Source organism: Pelobates fuscus, chromosome 3, assembly GCF_036172605.1.
Source record: "Pelobates fuscus isolate aPelFus1 chromosome 3, aPelFus1.pri, whole genome shotgun sequence".
Taxonomy (NCBI): Eukaryota; Metazoa; Chordata; class Amphibia; order Anura; family Pelobatidae; genus Pelobates; species Pelobates fuscus.
This window is the reverse complement of record NC_086319.1, coordinates 70,627,075-70,651,956: the sequence shown is the minus strand read 5'-3', so window position 1 is coordinate 70,651,956 and position 24,882 is coordinate 70,627,075. Positions and strand designations below refer to the sequence as shown.

The 24,882-nt window shown below is 39.4% G+C and overlaps 1 protein-coding gene across 3 annotated transcripts in view; it reads right to left on the bottom strand.

Moving 5' to 3' along the window:
* Positions 1–24,882, bottom strand: part of CDK17 (cyclin dependent kinase 17) — a 182,584-nt gene that overhangs the window by 28,721 nt on the left and 128,981 nt on the right. For all 3 annotated transcript variants that reach the window (XM_063447170.1, XM_063447168.1, XM_063447169.1), the window contains exons 5-8: positions 23,474–23,607; positions 6,362–6,487; positions 3,116–3,172; positions 1,752–1,866 (exon numbers count right to left, since the gene is read on the bottom strand). In XM_063447170.1, the coding sequence (XP_063303240.1) occupies positions 1,752–1,866; positions 3,116–3,172; positions 6,362–6,487; positions 23,474–23,607 (432 nt within the window). The remainder of the gene's footprint in view (positions 1–1,751; positions 1,867–3,115; positions 3,173–6,361; positions 6,488–23,473; positions 23,608–24,882) is intronic.

Here is a 24,882-nt window from a genome sequence, read left to right as displayed (position 1 = left end):
TGTGTGTGTGTTTATATAATGAATGCAGTGTGTGTGTGTGTTTATATAATGAATGCAGTGTGTGTGTGTGTTTATATAATGAATGCAGTGTGTGTGTGTGTGTTTATATAATGAATGCAGTGTGTGTGTGTGTGTGTTTATATAATGAATGCAGTGTGTGTGTGTGTTTATATAATGAATGCAGTGTGTGTGTTTATATAATGAATGCAGTGTGTGTGTTTATATAATGAATGCAATGTGTGTGTTTATATAATGAATGCAATGTGTGTGTTTATATAATAAATGCAATGTGTGTGTGTTTATATAATAAATGCAATGTGTGTGTGTGTGTGTGTGTGTTTATATAATAAATGCAGTGTGTGTGTGTGTGTGTATATAATAAATGCAATGTGTGTGTGTGTGTGTGTGTGTTTATATAATAAATGCAATGTGTGTGTGTGTGTAATAAATGCAATGTGTGTGTGTGTGTGTGTGTGTGTTTATATAATAAATGCAATGTGTGTGTGTGTTTATATAATGAATGCAGTGTGTGTGTGTGTGTTTATATAATGAATGCAGTGTGTGTGTGTGTGTGTGTGTGTGTGTGTGTAAATAATTAATGCAGTGTGTGTGTCTGTGTAGTTTGTGTAGGTATGTTAAGTGTGTAAAGGGTGGGGGTAGGGAGTTTAAATTTTTGTAAACTTTTTTTTTTTTTTTAAATATAAAAGAAAAAAAAAAAAATGTAAATATTGTTTTAATCCCCCTACCCTACTTCTTACCTGGCCAGGACCCTGATGGCAGCCCTGGTCTGCATTATCGGCAATATCAGTATCTTTATTGGCCGATACCGATATTGCTAAAAAAAACTAAGAGAATATAGGCCAATGACGATAATCGGCCGATCCCTAGATCCATTAAACCTTCACCTTTGCAACCAGTTTTTGCCACTTGCAATGCCGATCTGGGGGTGAAGTTTTGATCGGCTTCACATCTTAAAGTGAATTTAATGTGGTGTAGATGAGGGTACCTTGCCATGCTATACTTATAGGAACACTCCAAACACCTAATGAACTTTAGCTTTTGGAAGTGCCTTATGTGGGAAGAGTGTGTCCTTTTTATATTTTACAATAAGTGCAGATTTCAATGGAAATTGGCACTCTTAAAAATTAAAGTAACACTACAGTGTCAGGAATACAAAACTGTAAGGGCTGCAGACGAGAGATCTGAAGCTGTGCAAGCTGCTTTTAGATATAGCCCCTATGAAAAAAAAGGCATTATTAGAATGCATTCATGTATTTCTATTAAATAGTGATTTTTTTTTTCTTTCAAGCAATGGAGTGTCCCTTTAACTCACTAAAGTTTGATACTATCCTTATTTACTTGGCCGACAAACATATTAAGAACACACCCACAGAGGGCAGAGAGCATTGAGTGTTAAAGCAAGCACTGAACTCTGAATCAGCAGACAAGTTCTATCAATATTATTTCACGGACGGCTAAAATAAGGAAAATCAGGGCACCTGGTCAAAGTAGATTTTTGTGGTGGACAATGAAGGGGTTAAAGAACTTAACAAAACAAACAAACCAATATTAACTGAATATAGTTAAACAGTAGTAAAAAGAGAAGAAATGCAGGAAAATTCTCCTTGTGTAACATGGCTATAGGCTAAAAAACAAAGCAAGAACGTCATATTACCATGAGAACTATTTTCCAAATAAATAGGCTGACAAATACAAACAATATTAGACAATCATTAGGCTGCCCATTTTACCTTCTCTGATAGCTGTGCATGGTGCACCTTCCTCATGCTCTAAACGGATTTCTTTCAGAGCTACAAGATTTTCGGTCAGTTTACTCCTTCCTTTAAACACAGTTGCGTAAGTACCCTGTGAAACACATATAGATTGATTTACTCATAGACACAATGACCCATGCCTGTATAATATAAAATCAAACCCAAGGCCTCGTTAGCAGCCAAGTGGACATGTCCCTTTCACTGTCCAGTTCTACATATACTATTCCAACAACCAACCACCAGTAGTACACATACTATTCCAACAACCAACCACATACTCTTCCAACAACCAACCACCAGTAGTACACATACTATTCCAACAACCAACCACCAGTAGTACACATACTATTCCAACAACCAACCACCAGTAGTACACATACTATTCCAACAACCAACCACCAGTAGTACACATACTATTCCAACAACCAACCACCAGTAGTACACATACTATTCCAACAACCAACCATCAGTAGTACACATACTATTCCAACAACCAACCATCAGGTTTCTGCAATTTCCTCTGAGGAACATAGGTAATGTTAAAACATTTCACCTCCAGACACTGCCACCATAATTAATTAACTTTTGTTCTTTCATATAGATTACTCTACGTGGACATTTCAGACAAAAAGATCTCCTTTGTCTAGAAAAAATAATGTCACAGCCATATTAATTACCACATCAGCGTGAATTCATATAATAAAACACATGTTCTTGATTCTCTCTAGGCTATTTTAACATAGGCTTGTTAACATTTAATGCCCAATCAATCTTAAAGTCTACCTTAAAGTAGACTCTTACATCTAACATTCTGTCTTATTCAGTCAAAACAAAAAACACTAGAGGGCATAATTATCAAAATTATTTCTGAACCAAGGTAATGTCACGTTGATTGTTCTTGGAGTCGTTGAATGGCAGAAGATCAATCATATGGTTACACTTTATTGAAGCATGATCAATAAAACTGAATCAGAACTGTACAATGCTGGGGATTTTGTATCTGAATGCCATGACATTCTAATCAGTCAGGCTGCAGGAGAGATTCCATGCAGATTCTTAACTTCTAAAGTGGGACATCAAATTGGGTCTCCATGCTATTTCAGTGGATTTCCATTGTTGGAACAGATGCACTACCTTCCTAAGTGCAATGAAGTCCACATTAAAAATTCTAAGAGCATAATGAATGTGTTACATCGCCGATGAAGGATGGGTCAATGAGATCATTTTAAGTTTAAAGAGTGTGTAATTCCATTTATGTAATTTTGATCACTATAAAAAACATTTTTAAAAAAAATTTAACGATTAAATATCAAAAACAAACCCCGCAATAAGTTACTAACCTCTCCAAGTTTTTCCAATTTAACGTATGTTTCCATCTTTCCAAAACCGATTTCTGACTGTGTTGAAAAAAAAATAAAATAATTTACTATATTTGTATTGGTAGTACAAAAGGTTTTTACTCTTTCCGTAAAGACTGGAACCCCTAGTGCAAGTATTTCATGATCAAATCAGCACATATAAGCTAATGACCAGCCCACTTCGTTCTTGCACAAGAAGTGGAAAAAATATTTGAAAACCTGCATAGAAAGAGGAGTACCAAGAGGCACTCTTTAAAATCCCAGATTTACAGGTTATCCAACATAACACAGATACAACACAATAGGAAACATCAGATCTACAAAGGTTTAAAGGAACACTATAGGGTCAGGAACACCAACATGTATTCCTGACCCTTTAGTGTTTAATCCACCATTTAGGTGGCTTGCCCCCCTTAGAAAAGGTGAAAACACCTTATTTCCAGCACCGCGCAGGTCCCCTTGGTGACATCAGAACTGCCGATGTTTAGCCAATCCAATGCTTTCCTATAGGGAAAGCATTGCTGTCCCCATCCCGCCTCCTTGTTGAAATCAGCAAGGAGGCGGGATCAAACACGGTTTTAGCCAATTAGCACCTTCTCATAGAGATGCATTGAATCAGTGCATCTCTATGAGGAAAATTCAGCTTCCCTTATTCAGAGCGTGGAGACCCTGAACGACAGTGTTGCCTACTGCGCAGCACTGCCACAAGAAGCACCTCCAGTGACCAGTGAGGGTGTCCCTAGGGGGAAATGTAAACACTACCTTTTCTATGAAAAGACAGTATTTGCATGAAAATGCCTGCAGGGAATGAGTATACTCACAAGAACAACCACATGAAGCTGTAGTTGTTCTGGTGACTATATTGTCCCTTTAAATATTGTCCCATTTGTTGGTCAAGATATTATTAATTGTACTTAAAGCTTAATGTAGTGGTTCTGGTGTCTATGGCCTGTCCCTGCAGGCTTTTCAATGACAATGCTGCCAATTTAGAGAAAAGGCAGTGTTTACACTGATGCCTAGTAACACTTCTAGTGGCAGTCACTCAGACGGCAAACAGAGGTGCTTCCTATGTCAGTGCTGCATTGTGTGTAGCACCTACGTTGAGCATCACCACGTTCTGCATGGAGATGCTGAACACTCCCCATAGAGATGCAATGATTTAATACATCTCTATGAAGAGACGCTGACTGGCACAGCGCTGCATTTTGCCACGCATGTGCAATAGCCTCCCTATGATTTCCTATGGGGCCAGCCATGGCGAGGGAGAAAAGTATAGTTAAACACCTTTTCACTGCAATCTAAGGGAGGGGATGGACACCTAAACAGCCACTCGAGCACTAAAGTATTAGGAATGCAAACATGTATCCCTAACACTACAGTGTTCCTTTAAATCAACAGTGTGTCTACAGAACACATTTCTACATAAACCAGCTACTAATGGCAGGGCTTTTTTAAATTTATTTTTTTAGTAAAGTTTGTGCATATAAATACATAGAATACATAGATCGATAGTAGGAATAGTTAATGTTACAGAAAAACAAAACATTTTTTAATAGCCATTTACAGGTGTATTAGGAGTCTGTAAAGCATTTAAACCCCTGCAGGTCAAGGGATTAACCCAAACTGCTAAAAAAAAATCATGCAATCCCATTTACTGGTCTCTGAAAATCACATTTATTGCATCTATAATTTCAGGAGAGAAAACAGGCATAAAACAGCAGACATTTTATATCCCCCATGAAATAGAAAATAACAATTTTAACAAATAACAAATCAATAGATATTGTATATCTGCCTAAAAAATGCAAGCTCTAAATAAGAAAATAATTCAATTTTAATGCAAAATGAATCAAAGTAGGAAATGTATAAAATATCCCTAGACGCCAATTATTCTACATTATAAAATTACATTTTCTTTATATTTTTTTTAATGTGTATCACTGACTTCTGGGACATGAGCTTCTCTGTGTCTAGCATAATAAAGGATTGAAAAATCAAATTTCAAAATCCATGAATAATATAAAACCATGTGGACAATGAAATGGGTTGTAATGAGTGTGAAGTACCTGCTATATATATGAAAAGCACAAAACGGAGTGGAAAATAATTAATATAATACATAAACACTTCATTTTCCACATTTCTGAAATGTGGATTTCAATATTCATGATATCAAATGGAAGTATAAACAATCCCTAGATTAGAGTCATTGCGATGCTTAACCATTTGGTTCAGGCTGGAGTTCTACTGAAAAGTGGTTATATAGGTGCTTAGTCATTAATCTCCAAATTGTAGTGAATTGAAACCTGAATGGTAAAATTTAGGTAAAATCTCCCATGCTGTGATTATAGCAGAGTGCAAGAATTTCACAAAATCAGCGATTTTAGTCCAAATTTTCCACTCGAGCATAGAGCAAATGTGGATATGAAACTATTAAAGGAACGCTATAGGGTCAGGAATACAAACAGGTCTTCCTAACACTATAGTGTTAAACCCACTATTTAGGTTCCAGCCCCCCTGAGATCGTATGAGAAAGGTGATTTTGTTTACTTTTTCTCAGACGCTGGTCTCGCCGCAGCTCTTACCGCCTTCGTGGTTGAAATCACTGGAGCATTGGGAGGCTAGTGCACATGCGCGGCAAATCGCCACACAACAGCAATCAGCATCCCCTCAGAGATGCATTGAATTAATGCATATTTATAAGGGACGTTCAGAACCTCCATGCAGACCGTGGAGACTCTGAACATCAGTGCTAAACTATAAAGTCCCTTGAGTGGCCATCTGAGTGTCAAAATCTGCTTTTTGTCTGAAAAATCAGCACTTACAGTACTCCGGCTGCAGACACCAGAACCACTACATTAGGCTGTAATGGTTCTGGTAACTAAAGTATCAGTTTAATCAGACATGGGCAAAATAACAGCTACTACCCATTGCAGTGGTTTTGGTGTACACCCCTTGGCTTTTGTAAAATATTGTAAGTGGTTTTTAAAAAAGGGCTTTCATATCACCTAAAGCCTGACCCCACTTTGTTCCTATAACCTGGTCACTATTCTGCATCTTGGTGAAAGAATCCAGGTTTTTGTCCAACTTTTTGCTGGGTTGCTAGAAGACTCCATGAGCTGTAGTGATCATGTTGTTTAGAGTGTCCTTTAAGTAATATAAATTGTCTTGTGATATAAACCTTCCTCACATAAGTAGATTGATTCTCCATTTCCACAGATGACTTACCAGTGATGCCCTACGGGACCGTCTACTCATAGGTTGATCAAATGGAGGGCTGTTGATTTGAAGCTTTTCCAAATAACCATCAGGTATCCTAATGTCAGCTGGAAGGGACAGTCGTTTATTCAAGTCCTAAAGAAAGAAACAAAAATTATGCTTAAAGAACTCCGAATACAAAATTGCACAGTTCATACACAGTCATAGTTACACCACAAGATCACGGTTGACCGCGATTCGCGGATTTGAAGTAAAGTAAAAATATTTGTGAACACACAGATACACTTATCTGCAACGATATTGACAAAATCTACTGCAAAAACTCGCAACAGAAAAAAATTAAATCTTTACGGTAAAGACCCCTAACACGCTAAAAGGTGAATCTGTTACATTTTTCAGTTATTCAACCTAAACATTCTTACTTCAACAAGCAAAAAAAACAACACATTTTTTTTTTTTTTATTCTTTATTTTTATTGTGCAGGTAGGTACATAGCGGTTCCATACGCCACAACAGCGCGCATATAGTTATACATACAATCACTTATTCGTGGCATGAGTGCGTGCACATTTTTTCTTTTGGATCTAAACAAATTCAATATAACAGGCTTAACATTGGTTAACAGTTACATCACTGTAGTTGAACATGCAAGTGAGTTAAGGTTAAAAAATAAAGCGTAACAGTAGACAGGTCTGATCAACGTTAGGCTAGAGAGCTAGAATGGTCAAGTACTGTCCTGCGGCTAGCGTAATTTAAAAGAAATAATAACGATTGCCATGTTCAATGCAAACTCGCTGCCCATGTTAAGTAACTTAAATGCTTCTTCGAGCGAGGAGTGTTTGAACTTGTATATGTATATTGATGCATTATGAAGGGAGAAAGCTTTGTCTGGGTGAGGCACTGGTTGCACGATTCCCAGATTACATGTAGACCATTTTTGTTTTTGTTTTCACTGCTAGTGTACAACTCGCTTAAAGTGTCATTTTAGATAGGGTTAGCTAATCATACTATGTGTAAGCTTTTAAGGTAACCATATGTAGACGTAAGCAGTTAAAAATGGGGTGAGATAACGACAGCACACAAACTGTAACTTTACGGTTAGGTATTTTACATAAGACAGTTCCTGCATTAAGGGGTATGTTAGTAACGTCCAGATAGATCAATCTGTGTCTGGCTGACTCTGGTCTGCTACTTGCACTCATCCGATTCCAGCTGGGTGCCAGACGCCGTCCTCGTGGGCTCTCACCGCCTGAAGTTTCAGATGCTTTTGCGGGTTTGAGTTCCAGGCATCCGGCTTGTGTTGGCGTATCTCTCGGCTGTGCAGGTCGATGTGGAGTTTTGTGCCCCTGGTGTTTAGTCTCGTTCTGCGGGGCCGGTCAGTCCCATGGATAGTGGTTGTGGTAGGTATTGGGAGTCTTCGGCGGTGGGCAAAAGTAGGGCTCTGGTGTGTCCGGCTTGGCTTTTGCTTGTGCTGAGTCGAAGTTTGCCTGAGCAGCCTTCTCCGCGTGATCCTCTTCCCTGCCAGAGCCGCGGGTATGTTCCGTGTGCGTGGGAGGTGCTGGTTAGGTAAGAGATTAGTCGCCTGCTGTGGGGCATGTCTCAGTGCCCTGTTCTCCAGCTTCAACCAGAATGCTGCCATGATAGCCTCTAGTTTGGTCTGTAGCGTGGTCTCAGTGGTGAGATCTTGATTGCGAGGGAGGCACGAGGTGTCCGCCATTAGGGGTGAGTCGGCAGTTAGGTGCGTCGCTTGTCTGCTGGCTTTCACCTCCCCCTCGCCACTGTGGGGTGCAGTTCTCCCTTGTTGGACCGTGTTCACCGCCAACGGTCCCAGGGGGGGTAACGGGGCTTCTCCGTAACGGTCGCTGTGTATCCTTGAAGCGGGAGAGCGGCCGCCTCTCCCGCCCGTTGCATACAAGGCCGCATGTCGTCTCGTGCGTGGCTATCCGTTTTTACCGGGTCACCGACCCCTACAACCGAGCCCAGTAGTGTCGGGCGTCAGATTGGGCTCCAGGTGGTCCCGGAATCAAGCTTTGTGAGGCTGCTTGTCGCTTTAGTTAGCAAGATTGTGGAGGAGCTTCAGTGGATCACGTCTGTCCTCCATGACAGTTAGGCACCGCCCCCCACATTTTTTTTTAATACTTCAATCACTGATAATTCAGAAATGGATACCCATTAATATGAAGGGCAGTATTTTCTGAACATAGGCAGATAGAATTAAATTAATCTCAGTACTGCTGAAGATCCTTTGAATTCAGGCATCTGCAGATTTATAATAAAACAATTCCCCACGGCCCCCATATTATTTTTTAGAATAATAGAGTTGGAATAAAGTGGCTGTCAATCTTTTTTGTGGCAAGTTCATTTATCATGTGAAAGTGTAATGTTTTCCTCTGTTCAGTCCGTTAAACATGATGGCTAAACGTCTCGCTCTTAATACCCTAACACACTAATCCTCTCTGCAGATGGGATACAGAAATGCTCTTTTTCACCCAACAGGCCTCTGTGCAAATCTCTGAAGGCTGTGCTAAGCACTGAATTAAAGCACACAGAATGCTTGATAAAGATAGCAGAGTTAGCCTGGCATCTGTTGCACTGCTTCAATTCACTGCTCATTAATCCTCAAGTCTTCAAATAAAATTCTACTGTGCCAGGTGCTACAATGATCACGTGTAAACATTCAGAGTCCTTCTGGCTAACCAGAAACATGTGCAGTGTCTATATCGCAGAACACAGCAACCAGAATATATGCAACAGACAACGAGAACGAATCATGTGTGTACTATCATACAATGATAATCCACAACATTAAAACCACCTGCCTAATACTGTGTAGGACCCCCTCGTGCTGCTAAAGCATCTCTGATGCGTAGAGGGAAGGACTCCATGGACCACCATGGATTTGATTGTGCCACCCCCTCCCTGCAAGGTAAGATCAGGGAAAGAGGAATATATATATATATATATATATATATATATATATATATTTTTTTTTTTTTAACAATTATTAAAGTAAAAATGTAAAGCTATTCCCTATCCCACTCTCTACAGCCCCTTGAACACAGTACACCCTCACAGACATTAAACCCCTCACATACAGTATACTCCCACCAACACAGAGTACACCTCTGTATACACACACACAATGCACCCCTCACACACATCATCTCTTCACCCACATACTCTCTTCTTCCCCACATGCCTTCAACCCCCACATTATATATATATATATATATATATAAAGAGATAAACTTATATATAAACTTATATTATATATATATATATATATAAAGAGATAAACTTGGCACTCACCCTTTTCAAGAAAAATTCCAATATTCTTGCCTGGGTGCAGACCTCAGCGTAGGTATAAATATTCCAATGTTATAATAAGGTGCACTCACAGGACTTGAAAAAGGCCCTATAGGGGTCGAAACGTCGATTTACGATATTTTCTTCACATGTAATTCACTTCTCAGAATAAAAGTAAGTTATTGAAAAAAAGTCCTGTGAGTGCACCTTATTATAACATTGGAATATATATATATATATATATATATATATATATATATATATATATATATATATATATATATATATATATATATATATATAATAACTACAGCTCCTTGATAAGCACACAATGCAACCCCAATACACATACACACACACACACACACTACAGTCCCTTTCAGCACACGCACACACATTACAGTCCCTTCCAGCACACGCACAATCTCAAAAGCTCCTATACATGAGCACCTGCTCACAGTGCAGCCCCTAGTTACACATAGTACCCCATAAACAGACTCCTCTATACACGCACGCACTTCACCTCAACCCCTTCTAAACACCATGGAAAATCATCTTGCATTTCCTGAAAAGGTTTTCCAGTTTCCGTGAAAATGTGCCTTGCCTGTAATAAGCAAGACGCATCGGTGGAACTACAGAGAGTGCTGGTGTTGCGGTTACACCGGGGCCCATCGAGTGGCCCGTGCAATTAGGGCCACCCGATTGGGCATGTGTTTTCAGGGGCCCAAAACAGTTTTTGCACCAGAGCCCACTCTACGTTAGTTCTGCCACTGTGCAGCAGTTTCCCCGGCACACAAGCTCTGCCCCTGCATGGAAGATCGCCTCCCTGTGCGCAAGCTCCACGCCCAATCTCTGACAGACACACACACACACACACTCTGACAGACATACAGTGACAGACACACACACATATTATATTATTTATATATATATATATATATATATATATATATATATATATATATATATATATATACATATATATACACACACATACATACACACATTTTCTCACACACTCACAAATTGCTATTTTAATTTTAATTTAAATCCACCCAGCCTCCCTACCTTTGGGAGAGCTGAGTGGATGTTTCCCTGGCGTCCAGTGTGTCTCCTCTCAATCTTCCTGCAGTTTCTCTCTGCTCCCCTGCATGCTTTCTGTAGTGATGCCTGGGCCGGAGTGACGTCATGTCACTAAAATCCCAGGTCGCCATGGCGACTAGACATTTCGCCCTGGCGCCTGATATTTGTCAGCCCTTTGCTAAGCTGCACAGGAAACAATTAAGCCGGCCATCGCGGATAGCATGGAGGAGGCGTGCAAGAGAGCAGAGAGGAACTGCAGGAAGCTTACTGCTCCCTCGCGCGCCGCCTTTCTCCCAGAGGTGACCGGCTTTAATGTTTCCTGTGCAGTTTAGCAAAGGGCCATAGCGAAATGTCTAGTATGAATCCTGGCAACACCACTGGCTCAATTGGATTGAGATTTGGGGAATTTGGAGGCCAAGACAACACATTTAACTCTTTGTCATGTTCCTCAAACCATTCCTGTACAATGTGTGCATTATCCTGCTGAAAGAGGCCACTGCCATCAGGGAACCCCATGAAGGGGGGTAGGGGGGTAACACTCTCTAGGTAGGTTATATGTGTCAAAGTAACAATCACATGACTGCCGGGTTACAAGGAATTTTCCAGCAAACATTGCCTAGAGCATAATTCTGCCTCCACCGGCCTGCCTTCTTCCCATAGTGCATCCTAGTGCCATCTCTTCCCCAGGTAAGTGATGCACAAGCACCCAAGCCCTCCACCTGATCTAAAAAAGAAACGTGATTCATCAGACCAGGCAACCTTCTTCCATTGCTCCATGGTCCAGTTCTGATGCTCACATCACCATTGAAGGTGGGTAACAGGGTTCAGAAGGTGACACTCAAAGTAATCAACAAAAGTCAGAATATCTTCAAAATAAATGAAAATGGTAACACTAAGGCAAACATGCATGTTGAGACTATAGCAGAGTAAGATACTTTTTTTTCCAGATTAGCTATTTTTGCCTCGGTTCTGTGAAGGGCAGGGGCCACATTGAAATGATTTTGCTTTAGAATAAGTAGATTGTCAAAACAAACAAGCAGATTGGGCTACCGCTTCAATCCCTTGGACAGAAGTAGATTTAAAAAAAAAAATGAATTCCACACCCCTCGTTTTGCTGGAGAGCATCAAAGAGTTCAACAAAGAACAAAGATAACAATGTGATGGACACATGGTTTACAGACAGTGTATCTTGAAGACTGTGCTGAAGCCAGTAATTCACTGTAGCACAAAGTACAAGCAGTAAATACTTCACCCAAATGACTATTAAGTAACAACCTCTAGCATACAAAGGGTTATTAATTTAAGTGGGAATTCAATGTGCATTTCAAATTTAAGGCCAAAGTAGACAAACTGAAAAAGTATTTCCAATTAAGAGAATTTTTCCAATTCGGTTATTTTGACTTTGAAATTTAAATTCACTGTGAATTCTCACTGTAGTGAAGAACCCTGTAAATATTTATTCAAACTGGATATTTTTTTCCTGTACACAAGATATCAATGTCAGAAGTACTTTTTGTTTTTTTTCTTGTCTTCTTTTCAATCTGATTTTTGTTCTATTCACTAAACAGTTCCTGCCCTTTTAAAACTGTGCAACAACATCCAGAGTGGCAGTGAGAAAGGCGACTATTGGAAATATTTATCATGATTTTGCCCACACTTTATTACAGTTAACCATGCAATCACACCAAATAAATTTACAACTCCGTTATAAGCTGCCAACATGTTAGAGTTTCGTCATAGATCATGCAACATCTTTCAAAGAGATCACACTACAAATTACACTAATCTTGATTCTGTCACTAACGTCAGAAAATAGCGATCAATCGATATTGATTTTTTAGAGCAGATACCGATAATATGTGCACTTGCAGGCCGATAACTTACCGATATTCTGTACATTTACCATTTAAAAAAAACAAAAAAAAACATATTTCTACACATATCTACTGTTAACTGAACAGGTTTATTATTATTATTATTGCAAAAAAAATTTATTAAGGTAAATGCATAAAAAATACATGCCAGTCAGAATTTTTTATGTTTTCAAGAATGTGTGTGTGTGCAGTAGGAATCTGTGGATTTTATTTTATTTTATATAATTATTACGTTTAAAAAAAATTAATAATTTTCTCCCCCCCCCCCCTCCATGGCCACAGGTACATAGGGCATTACACTCCCTGGTGGGGAGTGAGGGGTACAGTATGTGTGGTTAAGGGGTGCCGTGTGTGTGTTGAGTGCAGTTTGTATGCATAAGGGGCATTGTTTGTGTGAGGGGTGCAGTGTGTGTGTTTGGGGGGCATTGTTTGTGAGGGGGCAGTGTGAGTGTGTATGAGGGGTAGTGTTTGTGTGAGGGATGCAGTACGTTTGTATGGGGGGCAGTTTATGTGTTTATAGGGGGGGCAGTGTGTGTATGAGGGGCATTGTTTGTGTGAGGGGGCAGTGTGTGTATGAGGGGCGCAGTATGTGTGTATGGGGGCAGTGTGTGTGTATGAGGGGCATTGTTTGTGTGAGGGGTGCAGTATGTGTTTATGGGGGGCAGTGTGTGAGAGGTGCAGTATGTGTGTATGGGGGGGCAGTTTAGGGGCGTGTGTGTGTATGGTGGGCCGTGTGTGTATGAGGGGTGCAGTATTGCCTCGTTTCCACTGAGCGGATCGGTTCGGGTTGGTACAGTTTGGAAGGTTTAGAATGGACCAGCCCATTCTGGTGAGCGTTTCCACTGCAAGTCAGACCTTCAGGGCCATGCAGGGTTTAGAAAAAATGCTCTTCCTGTCCACCAATCAATGGATTGTATAGTAGTTCCGCCCTAACCGAACCGTTCCATTTTCTATGGCCCTACATCTGAAGCAGGACCTTGAATGGATTGGTACGGTTCGCTTGTATGGACCACTTTCATAATGGAAACACCCAAAATAGCGAACCGTACCGAACTGAACCGAACCGATCCGCTCAGTGGAAACGAGGCATCTGTGTGTGTGGGGGGCAGTTTAGGTGTGTGTATGATGTGCATAGAGTGTCCCTTTAATTCAGTTTAGCGAATAACCCCAATGTGAAACAATCCCAATAGAAATCAATGAAATGCCCCTGATAATTGCTCCAAGTTTTGCACTTATTGCCTTATAATCCCTCTTTAAAGATACAGCCAAACCAAACAGATCATTTCCCTCACTCCCAGTTGGCTCGGCAGTCCTATTTAGTATCAGGGGGACCCAACAAACACCCGTTTTAGTACAAATCCAACAAAGAAAATAACAGCATCTCTCACCCAAGCAACAGCAGCACTCAGCACATGGAGCCACTTCCGGGTGACCACTGCTGCTATTCACGTTTCAATTAGCAGCTGTTTTCCCAATGCTCAGTGATTATATCAATGCATGGGTCACTGATAAACCAGTAAAATTTTACAAGGAAACTCATACCTGCAGATTTGAGGAGTAAGCCCTTGTTTCAAGTTCCTTTTTTTTTTCGCTCCGTGCTCGCAAGAGGGCAACCTGGGGGAGCTGCAGGTAAAAGCTCCCCTGGGTCCTCTCTCCCTCCCCTGCCGGCTGCCAGCAGAGTGCCTACGGGCCAGGAAGGGAGATCACTGATCTCCCTTCAGGTCCATGAAGGCACACACAGCAGGGCTGGCGCTAGGATAGCGCAGGCCGCGCATGTGCTGGCAGCGGAGAGCCTTGACCTGCTCTGGTCCCCGCCACTGGTGCGGGCCCCCACTGACTGCAATCTTTATAGGCCGATACCGATATTGCCGAAAATTCAGAATATCGGCCAGACCGATAATCGGTCGATCCTGATCAGAAAACATTAAAACGTCTCCCATATTGTCCCACATATGTGGAATAACCAGTCAGAATTAATCAAATCATTAAAGGAAAGTGAGATATTGGATTTGGTTGATACACGTAAATTGCATTCTGGCAGGATCACCTAAAGGGACACTAGTCACCCAGACTACCCAATCTCCTTTTAACCCTGATTTTTAAAAACTGCAATGTTCACATTGGAGGGTTAAGAATTCCTAAATAGGGGACAGAGAAACTATGGCGTTAGGAATATAGGTTTGCATTCCTACGCTATAATGCTCTATTACGCATTTCATACATCTATTATTGAAGTAAATGAAAAATAATATTATTCAGCAGGGTAATTGCAACAGCATTTATTTAGTTGCCAGTTTGATAATATGTAAGTGTGGGTGTGCTGTGACCTTTATGTTCCCTTGGTTGCAGAGAATATACACATACATTTCTTATTTGTCGTGTTATATCTTCAGGACATGACAAATTTAAAAAAAATAAAAAAATTTCTTATGATAACCTCTAAAAACACGCAGCATGAATCGGACAGATGGACCACTCACAGCAATAGAACGGCCACCACCGAATCACTAAAGCAGCATGCAATCACTTGTACAGTAATAAAAGAAGGTTTAGAAAGCAGCCAGCATCAAGGTATGAGTTACAAATGCTGCATAAAGTGCAGAAGATTTACCACTGGACAGCTTGAAAAAGAAAATATTACAAGACCGTTTACCAAGGCGTAGGCACACTGTGACATATTACGGGCTTGTTTCCACATTTCTGCTGTTAATGGAGCTATTAAAGGAACACTGTACCATTAGCAATACAAACATGTATTCCTAACATTATAGTGTTCTACCTATGTAGGTGTCCCCCCTGCAAGGTAATCTTACATTTTGCAGTGCTGCTGCTCTGTCTTCCTACTCTGTCTCGGTGATCTTAGTCAATAAAATGCTTGCCAATCATATGCTCTCCAGGAGTCATTTTATCTATAACCGAGCTTAACTCTGCTGTCGTTGCAGAAGCCTCTAGTGGCTGTACTCCTGACAGCCACCAGAGGGGTGTTAACCCTGCTTTGAATATATTGCTGTTCCTGCAAAACAGCAGTGTTTTCAGCTGCAGGGTTGAGAAGACATGTGCACGGCACCTAAACCATGCCATTGAGGTGAAGTGATCTGGTTGCCTTTTTTTTTTTTTAATAACCGCTAGAAAGTACTGACAGGGGCAAAACAATTAACCACTCGATTTAACAGGCTTTATGGTCGATCCATTCCTGTGTTCAATGTCTGCCTGAAACCGGTATTCCCTTGGAAGAATTCTAGCATGCTGATTGGCATTCCCAATTTGCAACATCTTTGAAGATGGTAAGGAGACAGATACATACAATTAATTAATGGGGAGGCCATATTACCTGATTGACTACTCTTCACTTGGATTAACAGTAAGCACCTGGACACCTTCATTAATACATTAACATTTTGAGTAATCCACAAAAAAGGTGAAACCGTCTTATGCTCTATTGCATCACAGATTTTAAGGGATCCAATAAGCACCAAAACAACTCTAGCTTAATCAAACTGTAGCTTAAAGTGGCACTTCTCCCCCCATTAAAAATAAGTATGTCATAAAGATAAAATCTCTATGAAATACTTATTTGGACTGTGCCTGAAATTCACTGAAATTCCAACCCAGTCAAGAAATATACACAGACAAAGATTCGGCAAAGTCCACCGACGGTGCCACTTTAATAATGCAGTTTTGGTGTAAATTGTGCAATTACTTTGGTTATGCAACCTTAGTCATACCCCCAAAAAAGTTTCATGTTTACAGAGTAATGTGTTTAATTTAGAAGTTCTTATCTGGAAGTGTGTAGGGAGGCTGTGTAAGTCACAGCTGAGCAGAGAGATTGCAGGGGCATTATCTATACACGAAAACCATTCAACCCTGTCAAACGCCTTCTCGGCATCTATGAGAGAACCAGAGAAGGCGTTTTGGATTCCTTTATGTACCACAATAGATCCGCACCCCTACCGGTGTTCTCATATAGCGGTTGTCCTGGCATGAAACCCACCTGGTCTGGGTGTATCAGTCGTGTCAGTAGTGGTGTGAGTCTGGTTGCTAGAATTGTGGCACAATTTTTTAGGTCTGAGTTTATTAGTGAGATGGTTCAGTAGCTAGAGGTTTGGGTGTGACCATTATCCGGCACTATGTTTGCTGTTGCCATATCCGCATCTGACGTGCCTCCCTCCCGAAAGTGGTTGCACAGTGCTACTAAGTGGGGCGTCAGTTCGTCCATGATTTTTTTGTAATAGCTCAGGACAATTGCGGGACCTTGTCTTTGTTGTTCAAAAATTCACTTGTATTTGATTGGGGATAAGTACTCATGAAATCTAAATCACTCTTTATTTTGAAAGTGATTTTTATTTCATTATCAGATTTTGGAAATTGGGCCTGGGCAGTTTTGTGGACAATCTGGCTCCCTTCTCAAATTATAATCTGCAGTTACAACGAACCCAACTAGACAATACCTTAGCCCTTGCATATAAACACTGTGAAAAAATTGTGTTTGCAGGATACAATTCCAAATGGTAGTCATGTCACCATTCAAACCTCGAGACAGTACAGGTGTCATTGAGAATGGGCCACAGAGCTGCTGATTGAATTACATGTTGTTTCTCGAGGATGTACTGTGGTTGCACTTATCTCAAGTATCCACTGAAGTGCCATCTATTCCTGTAAGTTGACTTTGACTTGTGACCCCCCACTCCTTGCTAGGGCAATATAATATGTCTCACTGCAGCATTTGACATTATTATTCACCTTAGAGTTAAACTATGTTATCATTAACAGGGTTATTCACTAAAGTGAGAATCGTCTGGAATTCAAAGTGAATGTAAAATTTATGGACAATGTAGCCAACCGAAAACAAAGCCGACTTGGACATTTTTCCAGTGTGGTTATTTTGGACGTATATTTTAAATTCACTTTGAATTTCCAAAAAATTCTCACTTTAGTAAATAAACCTGACAGTGTTTCCTTCATTTTTACCACCCGTTCTTATTTGAAATTTTTTATTTTTTTAAATCCGCTATCCCAGTCGCGGATTTCCAAGTGTACATATATTTATATATGTTTAATTCTCTTTGATAGTCCACGCACCAATAGTGTTTAAATACGTTTTGAAAAACAATATATTGTTCAGTTTTTAATTTTTATTGTCTGTTTTCTCTGCTTTACAAACAGACTTACTAACATTTATTGTTATTAGCGGCACACAAATCACGGATTGCGTTGTTTTAATCATGGGATTTTTTCCGGGGGGGACGGAGACAGTAAAAATAGGCAGAATAACAAACCGGAACAATTGAAATGCCGCTATACAATACCTTGCCCGCTGATTATTCTAGCAAAATAACCTAGTTTTATTTTCAGTCTGTGTACCAATTTTTCATTACAAAATTTCCACTCTCTTGTAGAGATTTTACCCTGATCACAGGTTAAAACAAATGTTTTTAATCCTCTGGATTGCACACAAAAAAAAAGTCCACAGCCCAGTTGCGTGACTTTCCTATCATCCTAAATTGAGCATCATTACATCATTTTATTCTTCAACATCGTGCCTGCAGCCAATAGCGATGCGCACAGATCCGTTAAACAATCAGATGTCAAATCGCATCTTGGGATATCCTAACTAGAGGAAACAACTGTTCTCCCAGGCTGGAGAATGCCGGCTAAATTACACATGTAATGCCCAAAAGGCTGAATAATACTGATTTATACTGCGGCGCGGGTCAGTGTACAATCATTTCCAATCAGCGACATCTTTACAACGTATGCACTTTGACTAGACAGTTCTGTCAGCCGTAAGCATAAGTGACTCACTAATAAGTTGGATTTCCTTCTTAATCAGTGGTAATAAAGAGAAAAGTGGGAAAACAAACTAAGAGCCTTATTCAATTTAGTAGAACATTAACTTTATTGCAAAATGTGGGCCTTCAAAGTGCAGTGTAACTTAGATGACATCATTTTCTACTTTATCATCACTTCATCAGTTGAGTTATGTGATAATATCACTTTAAAGGGGAATTCCAAACAGAAATACATTCAATGTCACTTTAAAAACCACAGATCTACTTTTGCATCGGGTGTCAATAACTGTATTCTTTACTTTGGTTACGCTGCCAATCAAAAAAAGTATTTTTGTGCCAAAACTAGCAACATGATTTAGTTACCGTATGTGAAACTTCAAGGTATATTCGAGAAGGGGAATCTTGGAAGGAAAGCTTAATGAAGTATGAGCATAGACAAATGGAGAGATCGTGACCCAATTAGTTTAATGCTTGAATGACTAAAAAGGTCCAGCAGAGAGCAGTGTTTTTCTAAGCATGGAACATTGCACAGAACCAGACAGATTTCACTCACTATCCTAGTTATAGATTATGTCAACTTTATAACAGATACAACACTGGAAAGGCTTTTATTTTTTTATTTTTACACATCGACTTTCACTTTACTGTCCGCAGTAAAATTAAATATTACATTTAGAAAATTACATTTCTAATGGGCTTGTGCAGCAGAACGTACTGAGCAGAGCTGTTCAGCTAGAAAAGAGAAGAATTAAGTTTATATTATTTTTTTTTCTTATGTAACAAAAAAAAAACATAAAACCCAGCAACTTTCTTTGGCTCATTTCATGTATCATTTGAAGGCGCTCTAATTACAGTTCACAAGGACACGTTTCACTTTCCTTGTGCCATAGAACAAATAGTTGCATTGATATAATTTGGCCCATATTCTGGACAAAGTATCTGCCAATTGACATTTTGTTAAGTGGTCATTTACATAGGTGTTGTGACTGGCACAAACGCCTGTAATACAAGATACAAAAATGGTGGAGTGGAGGAAAAGAACCCTCCCAATTGAAGTGTTACAATTGTTCTTTTAAACCACAATACAGTTCCAATATCTCCTTTCAAACAATGGCAAGCATCCACTATCCAGTTAGTTTAAAATATAAAGTTTTCTATTAAAAGGGATATCCAAAGGAATTACAAAATACATGCTAAAAGCATAGGTTACGCGAGTCTCCTGCACAAGTGCTGTGCACCTACACCTAGTGTTAATGGAATACGTTCATGGCTCTTTTGGACAGAGTTAGAACCGGTTTGTTAATTGAGTCACTTCTTGGTCTAGACAGGGCTCTCTGCTTAAGTTGGAAATTCAACAAACGCAGAAACTATAAACATTTTTAAGTTTTACATTAAATTATTTTGTGTTTTTTTTCCCCCCCAATACATTATCTAGACAAATAAAAAACATTATTATGGATATAATAAAAGAATAACTAAGGGCTAGGATGAGGCGGGTTTAGAGAGTCATAGTAGATGGTTTATAAGGTTTTGTCGGTGGTAACCGCTAAATACCCTACCTTTTGCCTTGGAGACCAATATACTACGTCGTGGGCATGACAATGGTCTACAATCCATCAGAACAAGGTTCCAGGGCAAATCCACAGCAGCTCTATCCAGGTATATCAGAATCAAAAGCATGGTCCATGCCATGACAGATTGCAGTGTAGGACAGATATCAATATCCTTGTTCACTCCAGAGTCCTTTACACGTATCTGCATAATTAATGACTTTTTTATAAAAGAGCCAGCTCGGCAAGGGTAACTGCGCATGCGCAGTGCTCAGTGTACATCACAATGAGATTTACATGTGAGTAAATGGATGGAGTTAAATTCACGAGATTTTACAAGGCTGGACATGATGCCTTAGAGAAGATTTAGCAGGATATAATCAGACACAATCACCATGGTACGTTTCCCTACTAGAGCAGTCCAAATTTTAGCAGGAAGGTACAAAGGATGTTTATATACTACTCTAAAAGCAACCCATAAATAACTTCTCACAAACGGTCTTCATGCGCATGAGCCTCTGTTCTCTCCATATTCACAAAAGGTGAAGTATTTAGAGGATAGAAATCCATGGCTCAATTGTACTAAGCAAGCGAAACTTAAAATATAAAAAATAATCCACTGGACTCTGCAGATATGTAATGGAAACACCTGCAGGTTGATTTAGAAAAGTTTACTTTTTTTTTTACACACCAAAGTTACATCAAAATGCCATGTTTATCATAATTGGGTATGCCTTCCATTATTTGAATTAACTCTTTCATGTACTGCTGAAATAAAATATAGAATACATGAGACCCAGGATTAACCATGAGAGAATGTACCTGCTGTCTCACTATCCATTATATATGAATAATTTATTAGACTATGAAAGATACACACTGCTCCCAGGATCCAGTAACAAGGGGGGCCCCTACTAATGCTTCTCCCTTTCCTCTACCCTATGAGGAAAACCTCTAGCGCTCAGCAAACACGAGTGATCAATGGGATTGAGGTCACTCCTATATGGTTAATTATTACCAGCCCCCCTTCCCTCCAAGTGCTGTAAGTGAGTAAGATAGTCACTTGGCTCTCTCCAGTTAAATGTTTGGGCTCTCTCGTATCCGTTCACATTTCGTTTTACAAAATTATATACCGTATATTTATTTGTCCTTTAAATTGTGGTCCTACAGTCTGCAAACCTCCATGATGCTTCAATGTTTGCAGCTGTAATTAACACATTCTGCTGTATTTTCTCCAAGCATTGAGAAAAACTGAAAAAAGTAAGTTACGCTAGTCAGTCAGTCCTCAAACACAGAGTTGTTTTGCTTTTTATTGGGGGATTGGTAGGGGAGGCTATGATTAATGACAAATTATAAATTCAGTATATATTACAGTATAAACGCATAAACGTATATGATCGTTTTTTTTTTATTTTTTACTATTATTTTTTAAGAAAAAATTGATATATGTTAAAATGAATGGTTGGGAAGGATTTAGAGCAGGAATATCCAAAAGGCAGATTTATTCTCAGAGGTTTATGAAATACAACTATCATCCCATTCATGTGGGTTGTAGTTCTACATTTGGGAAATTTAACATTTGAGCACCTTTGATTTAGAGGAAGGCGATGGGTCTGCATTCAGACTAAAATAGGATATGCGCCTGACGGAGGAATTGTGGTGGATATTATAGACTAACGTTACTGTTTTTCTCTTATCAGCAGATATACCAGGTTTGCAAGGGTTCGGGAACCAGTGACTATGTGAGCATGATAGCTGCACCTGATACACTTGCATAGTTTTGTGAATATTTACTTTTCTAAAAAAAAAAAAATCTGGAAAAAAAACTGACCTATGCTATTTATGAATATTACTGTAGCTAGGCCATTTAAATAAACAATGATTGCCCCAACAACAGAAGAGTGAGAATGATCTGCACATATAAATCGGTTGGCATTTGTGAAGGACATTTTTTTTGTAAAACACAGTCTATTGAGGCAAAGTTGGCGAAATTCAGTTGAAAGTTAAAAAAAGTCCCTTCCAATACTGCCACTGTCCTAATATTTGGCAGCTGCCTTCAATAATGGCAAGTGCACCTATATTGCTGGTTGTTTATAGCAAAATGTATAAAATAATAACAGCAACAACAATAAAGAAATAAATAGTTAATCCAAACTAACAGAAAATTCCTCTGTTTAAATAAATACAATTCGTTCTCATCTCTGCTTTATGTCAAGACTGCTACAGATCATTTAGAACACAATAAATCCCCTCTTCCTTTATTTCTATTAAAGGTGTGAGAGGTTGGAGAATATTTCATCTCAGATCAGTGAAATTACATAGAAGTATGGTATCTTAAAAGAACAAATAAATATAAAAGGGATGCAGAAATTTCCACTTGATTGCGTGCGCATTCCCCCTTTTACTGTCTGAATGTGTGACATACCACTCATTGCTGCAGTAAACATGCATGTGTGTCATTACAGTGACCCCCTATGAGAGAATGAGATTGGAGGCTTAAAGGATAGGGTCAGCTGATTTGGTTTCCATTCAAAGTTCTCATTCCCCCTTTGAAGTCAAGCTGTACAAACTTTACAACTTTGAGCAGCCATATTAAAACCGCCAAGATTTTCACTGCTTTAAAACGTATGAATGTTGTCTTTTTACCTAGAGTGTCTCGTTAAGTTTGTCCTAGATAAAGAAACGGATTACTTCTTGCTATGTAATCTATCATTTCTCTGGATAAAACACAGAAAATCACCTATAACTTGGATTGAACTTTTTCATGTTATGCTCTGTTTTGTTTTACATTTAAATTAGCGATCTGGCAAATTACATCACAAAACAGTTCAAAATTGTGTGTATGTGTGTCTCTGTTAACGGACACCTAAATATTCATGGCAACACAGGTATCTGATGGCACTTGGAGAACCTGAGCTGTCTGGAGACCCACGTTCACATTGAGTGGCAATACTTAAATAGGTAACTTTCTGTGATGTCACACAAATCAACAAATGCACATTGAATTTTAGATGTATAGTACGAAATTCAGGCATTTGCATAATTTTAAAGGCAAACTGTATAGATGTAACGTCTGCTATAAGCAAGCTCTGAAATTAACTATACACCAGCAATTGCTAACCTTGACACCGGGGATGTTTGCAGACTATGTTCCCCATGAAGTTCAACAAGCCTTGAAGCAGCTGATCTATATTATGAGCTAGCAAGGTCATTGAATATCTGGATGAACTGCCTCCGACATTGGCATGTGTTTTTATCTGCACCCTCTACTGCATTATTATTGTTATTTATATAGCGCCAGCTTATTCTGCAGTTCAAACTGATCGAAAACAGTTTAACACTGAACATAAGGACAGCATCATGGGACTCCAAGCACCATAACCACTTCAAAAAGATAAAAGTGTTTTTCATTGCATGAACGATCTGTTAAAGGGCTATAAGTACCAGTCTAGAGCCAAACATTATAGCATGTATTTATGCATGGTAAAAAGGACAATGTGCTAGATATTCACTTCATACCTCCATTGATATTCGCCGGTGCATTCGATTTCTTAAGCAAACACCTGTTGGTGACTGGACCTCATCCGATGAAGTCCCAGATGCTTGGTCACTTTCACCATCTGATCCCATTTTTAGGTTTTCATGAACTATATCTGAAAAAGAAGGTTGGGATCATTAATGGTAACAACAAATCATTAAGTCAGCTTGCAGATTTTTAGTTGATAGGGAGATTAACTTTCTTCAATGATTTCCTACCAACCTTTAGAGCTTGAACAGAACTCATGATACTAATTATTAAGGCCTTGTCATGGTCACAGATGTTTAGTTCTGATATGGAAAGCCTTGGATTGTAAATGAACACTATAAATGGCACAATGTCCAGAAAACTTATAAAGGAGCAAGAGGAAACATTATCCTGTTACAGAAGTACAGGGTCTTCAAAAAGTGTAGTATATGTCTATGATTCAAATTTTGCCTGATCACATCCTATTAGTGTATAAAGATATATGTACAGCTCACACACAAATGAGTTGGTATGCAGCAATGATGTGGAATGGAGTGCCCCCGTCTCTCTGATAAACGGCGCTGCAAATGGCCTTGCATGCCCAGAATCAGAAGTACATGAAAAGCTCTGTCCTGGAGGAGCAGAGCGTGAATGTCCCTTACATATCAGCATGGAGGGAGTGATGTGAACCAGCAAGTGTAATGCTCAGCTCCTTGGTTAACAGGTATCCACTTGAACTAAATAAACATATAAATAAATATTTTGTAAGCATGGCAAGTTTTTAAAGACAGGGTGTCAGCACCACAACCACTCAAAAAGCTGAAGTGGTTACGATGCCTAAAGTGTACTTTTACAATACTATTACAAATTATATTAAAACGATACCCTAAGATTAAAAAAAAAACCAAAAAAACCCCCCCCCCCCCAAAAAAAACCTTGCTTATTATATGTTTTTGGAGCATATATGTTCCCTGTGGCTGTTTTTAGTGATTTGTAAGGATCTCCGCAGCTGTAAGACTGCCCCATCTAAATCTGATATCAAAAGAAGAATGTATACTTCATTGTTTAATGTCCAATTTTTTGTGTTACCGCCATGCAACCTACTACTTAGCCTCTCGGCTCTTGGAAATGACCTGAGCCAGGACTGCATGCTTGTGTGAACACTGGGCACAGAACTGGATTGGGACTGCAAACAGACTGATAGCAATTGCATATGGCTGCTATCAGCTTAACTATATGTGATGATATGTGAGGGAAAGGATTGGCCCTTTAATGTTTCTAACACTAAACCAAAGCCAGTTCCATATTGACATTTGACAAGTTTTGAACAAATGAAAGAGAGCTGCCTGTGGCTGGCTATTCATTCAGATCCTAAACTGCGCGCTCACAAAAAAAGCAGTGTTTTAAAACAATAGGTCATTAC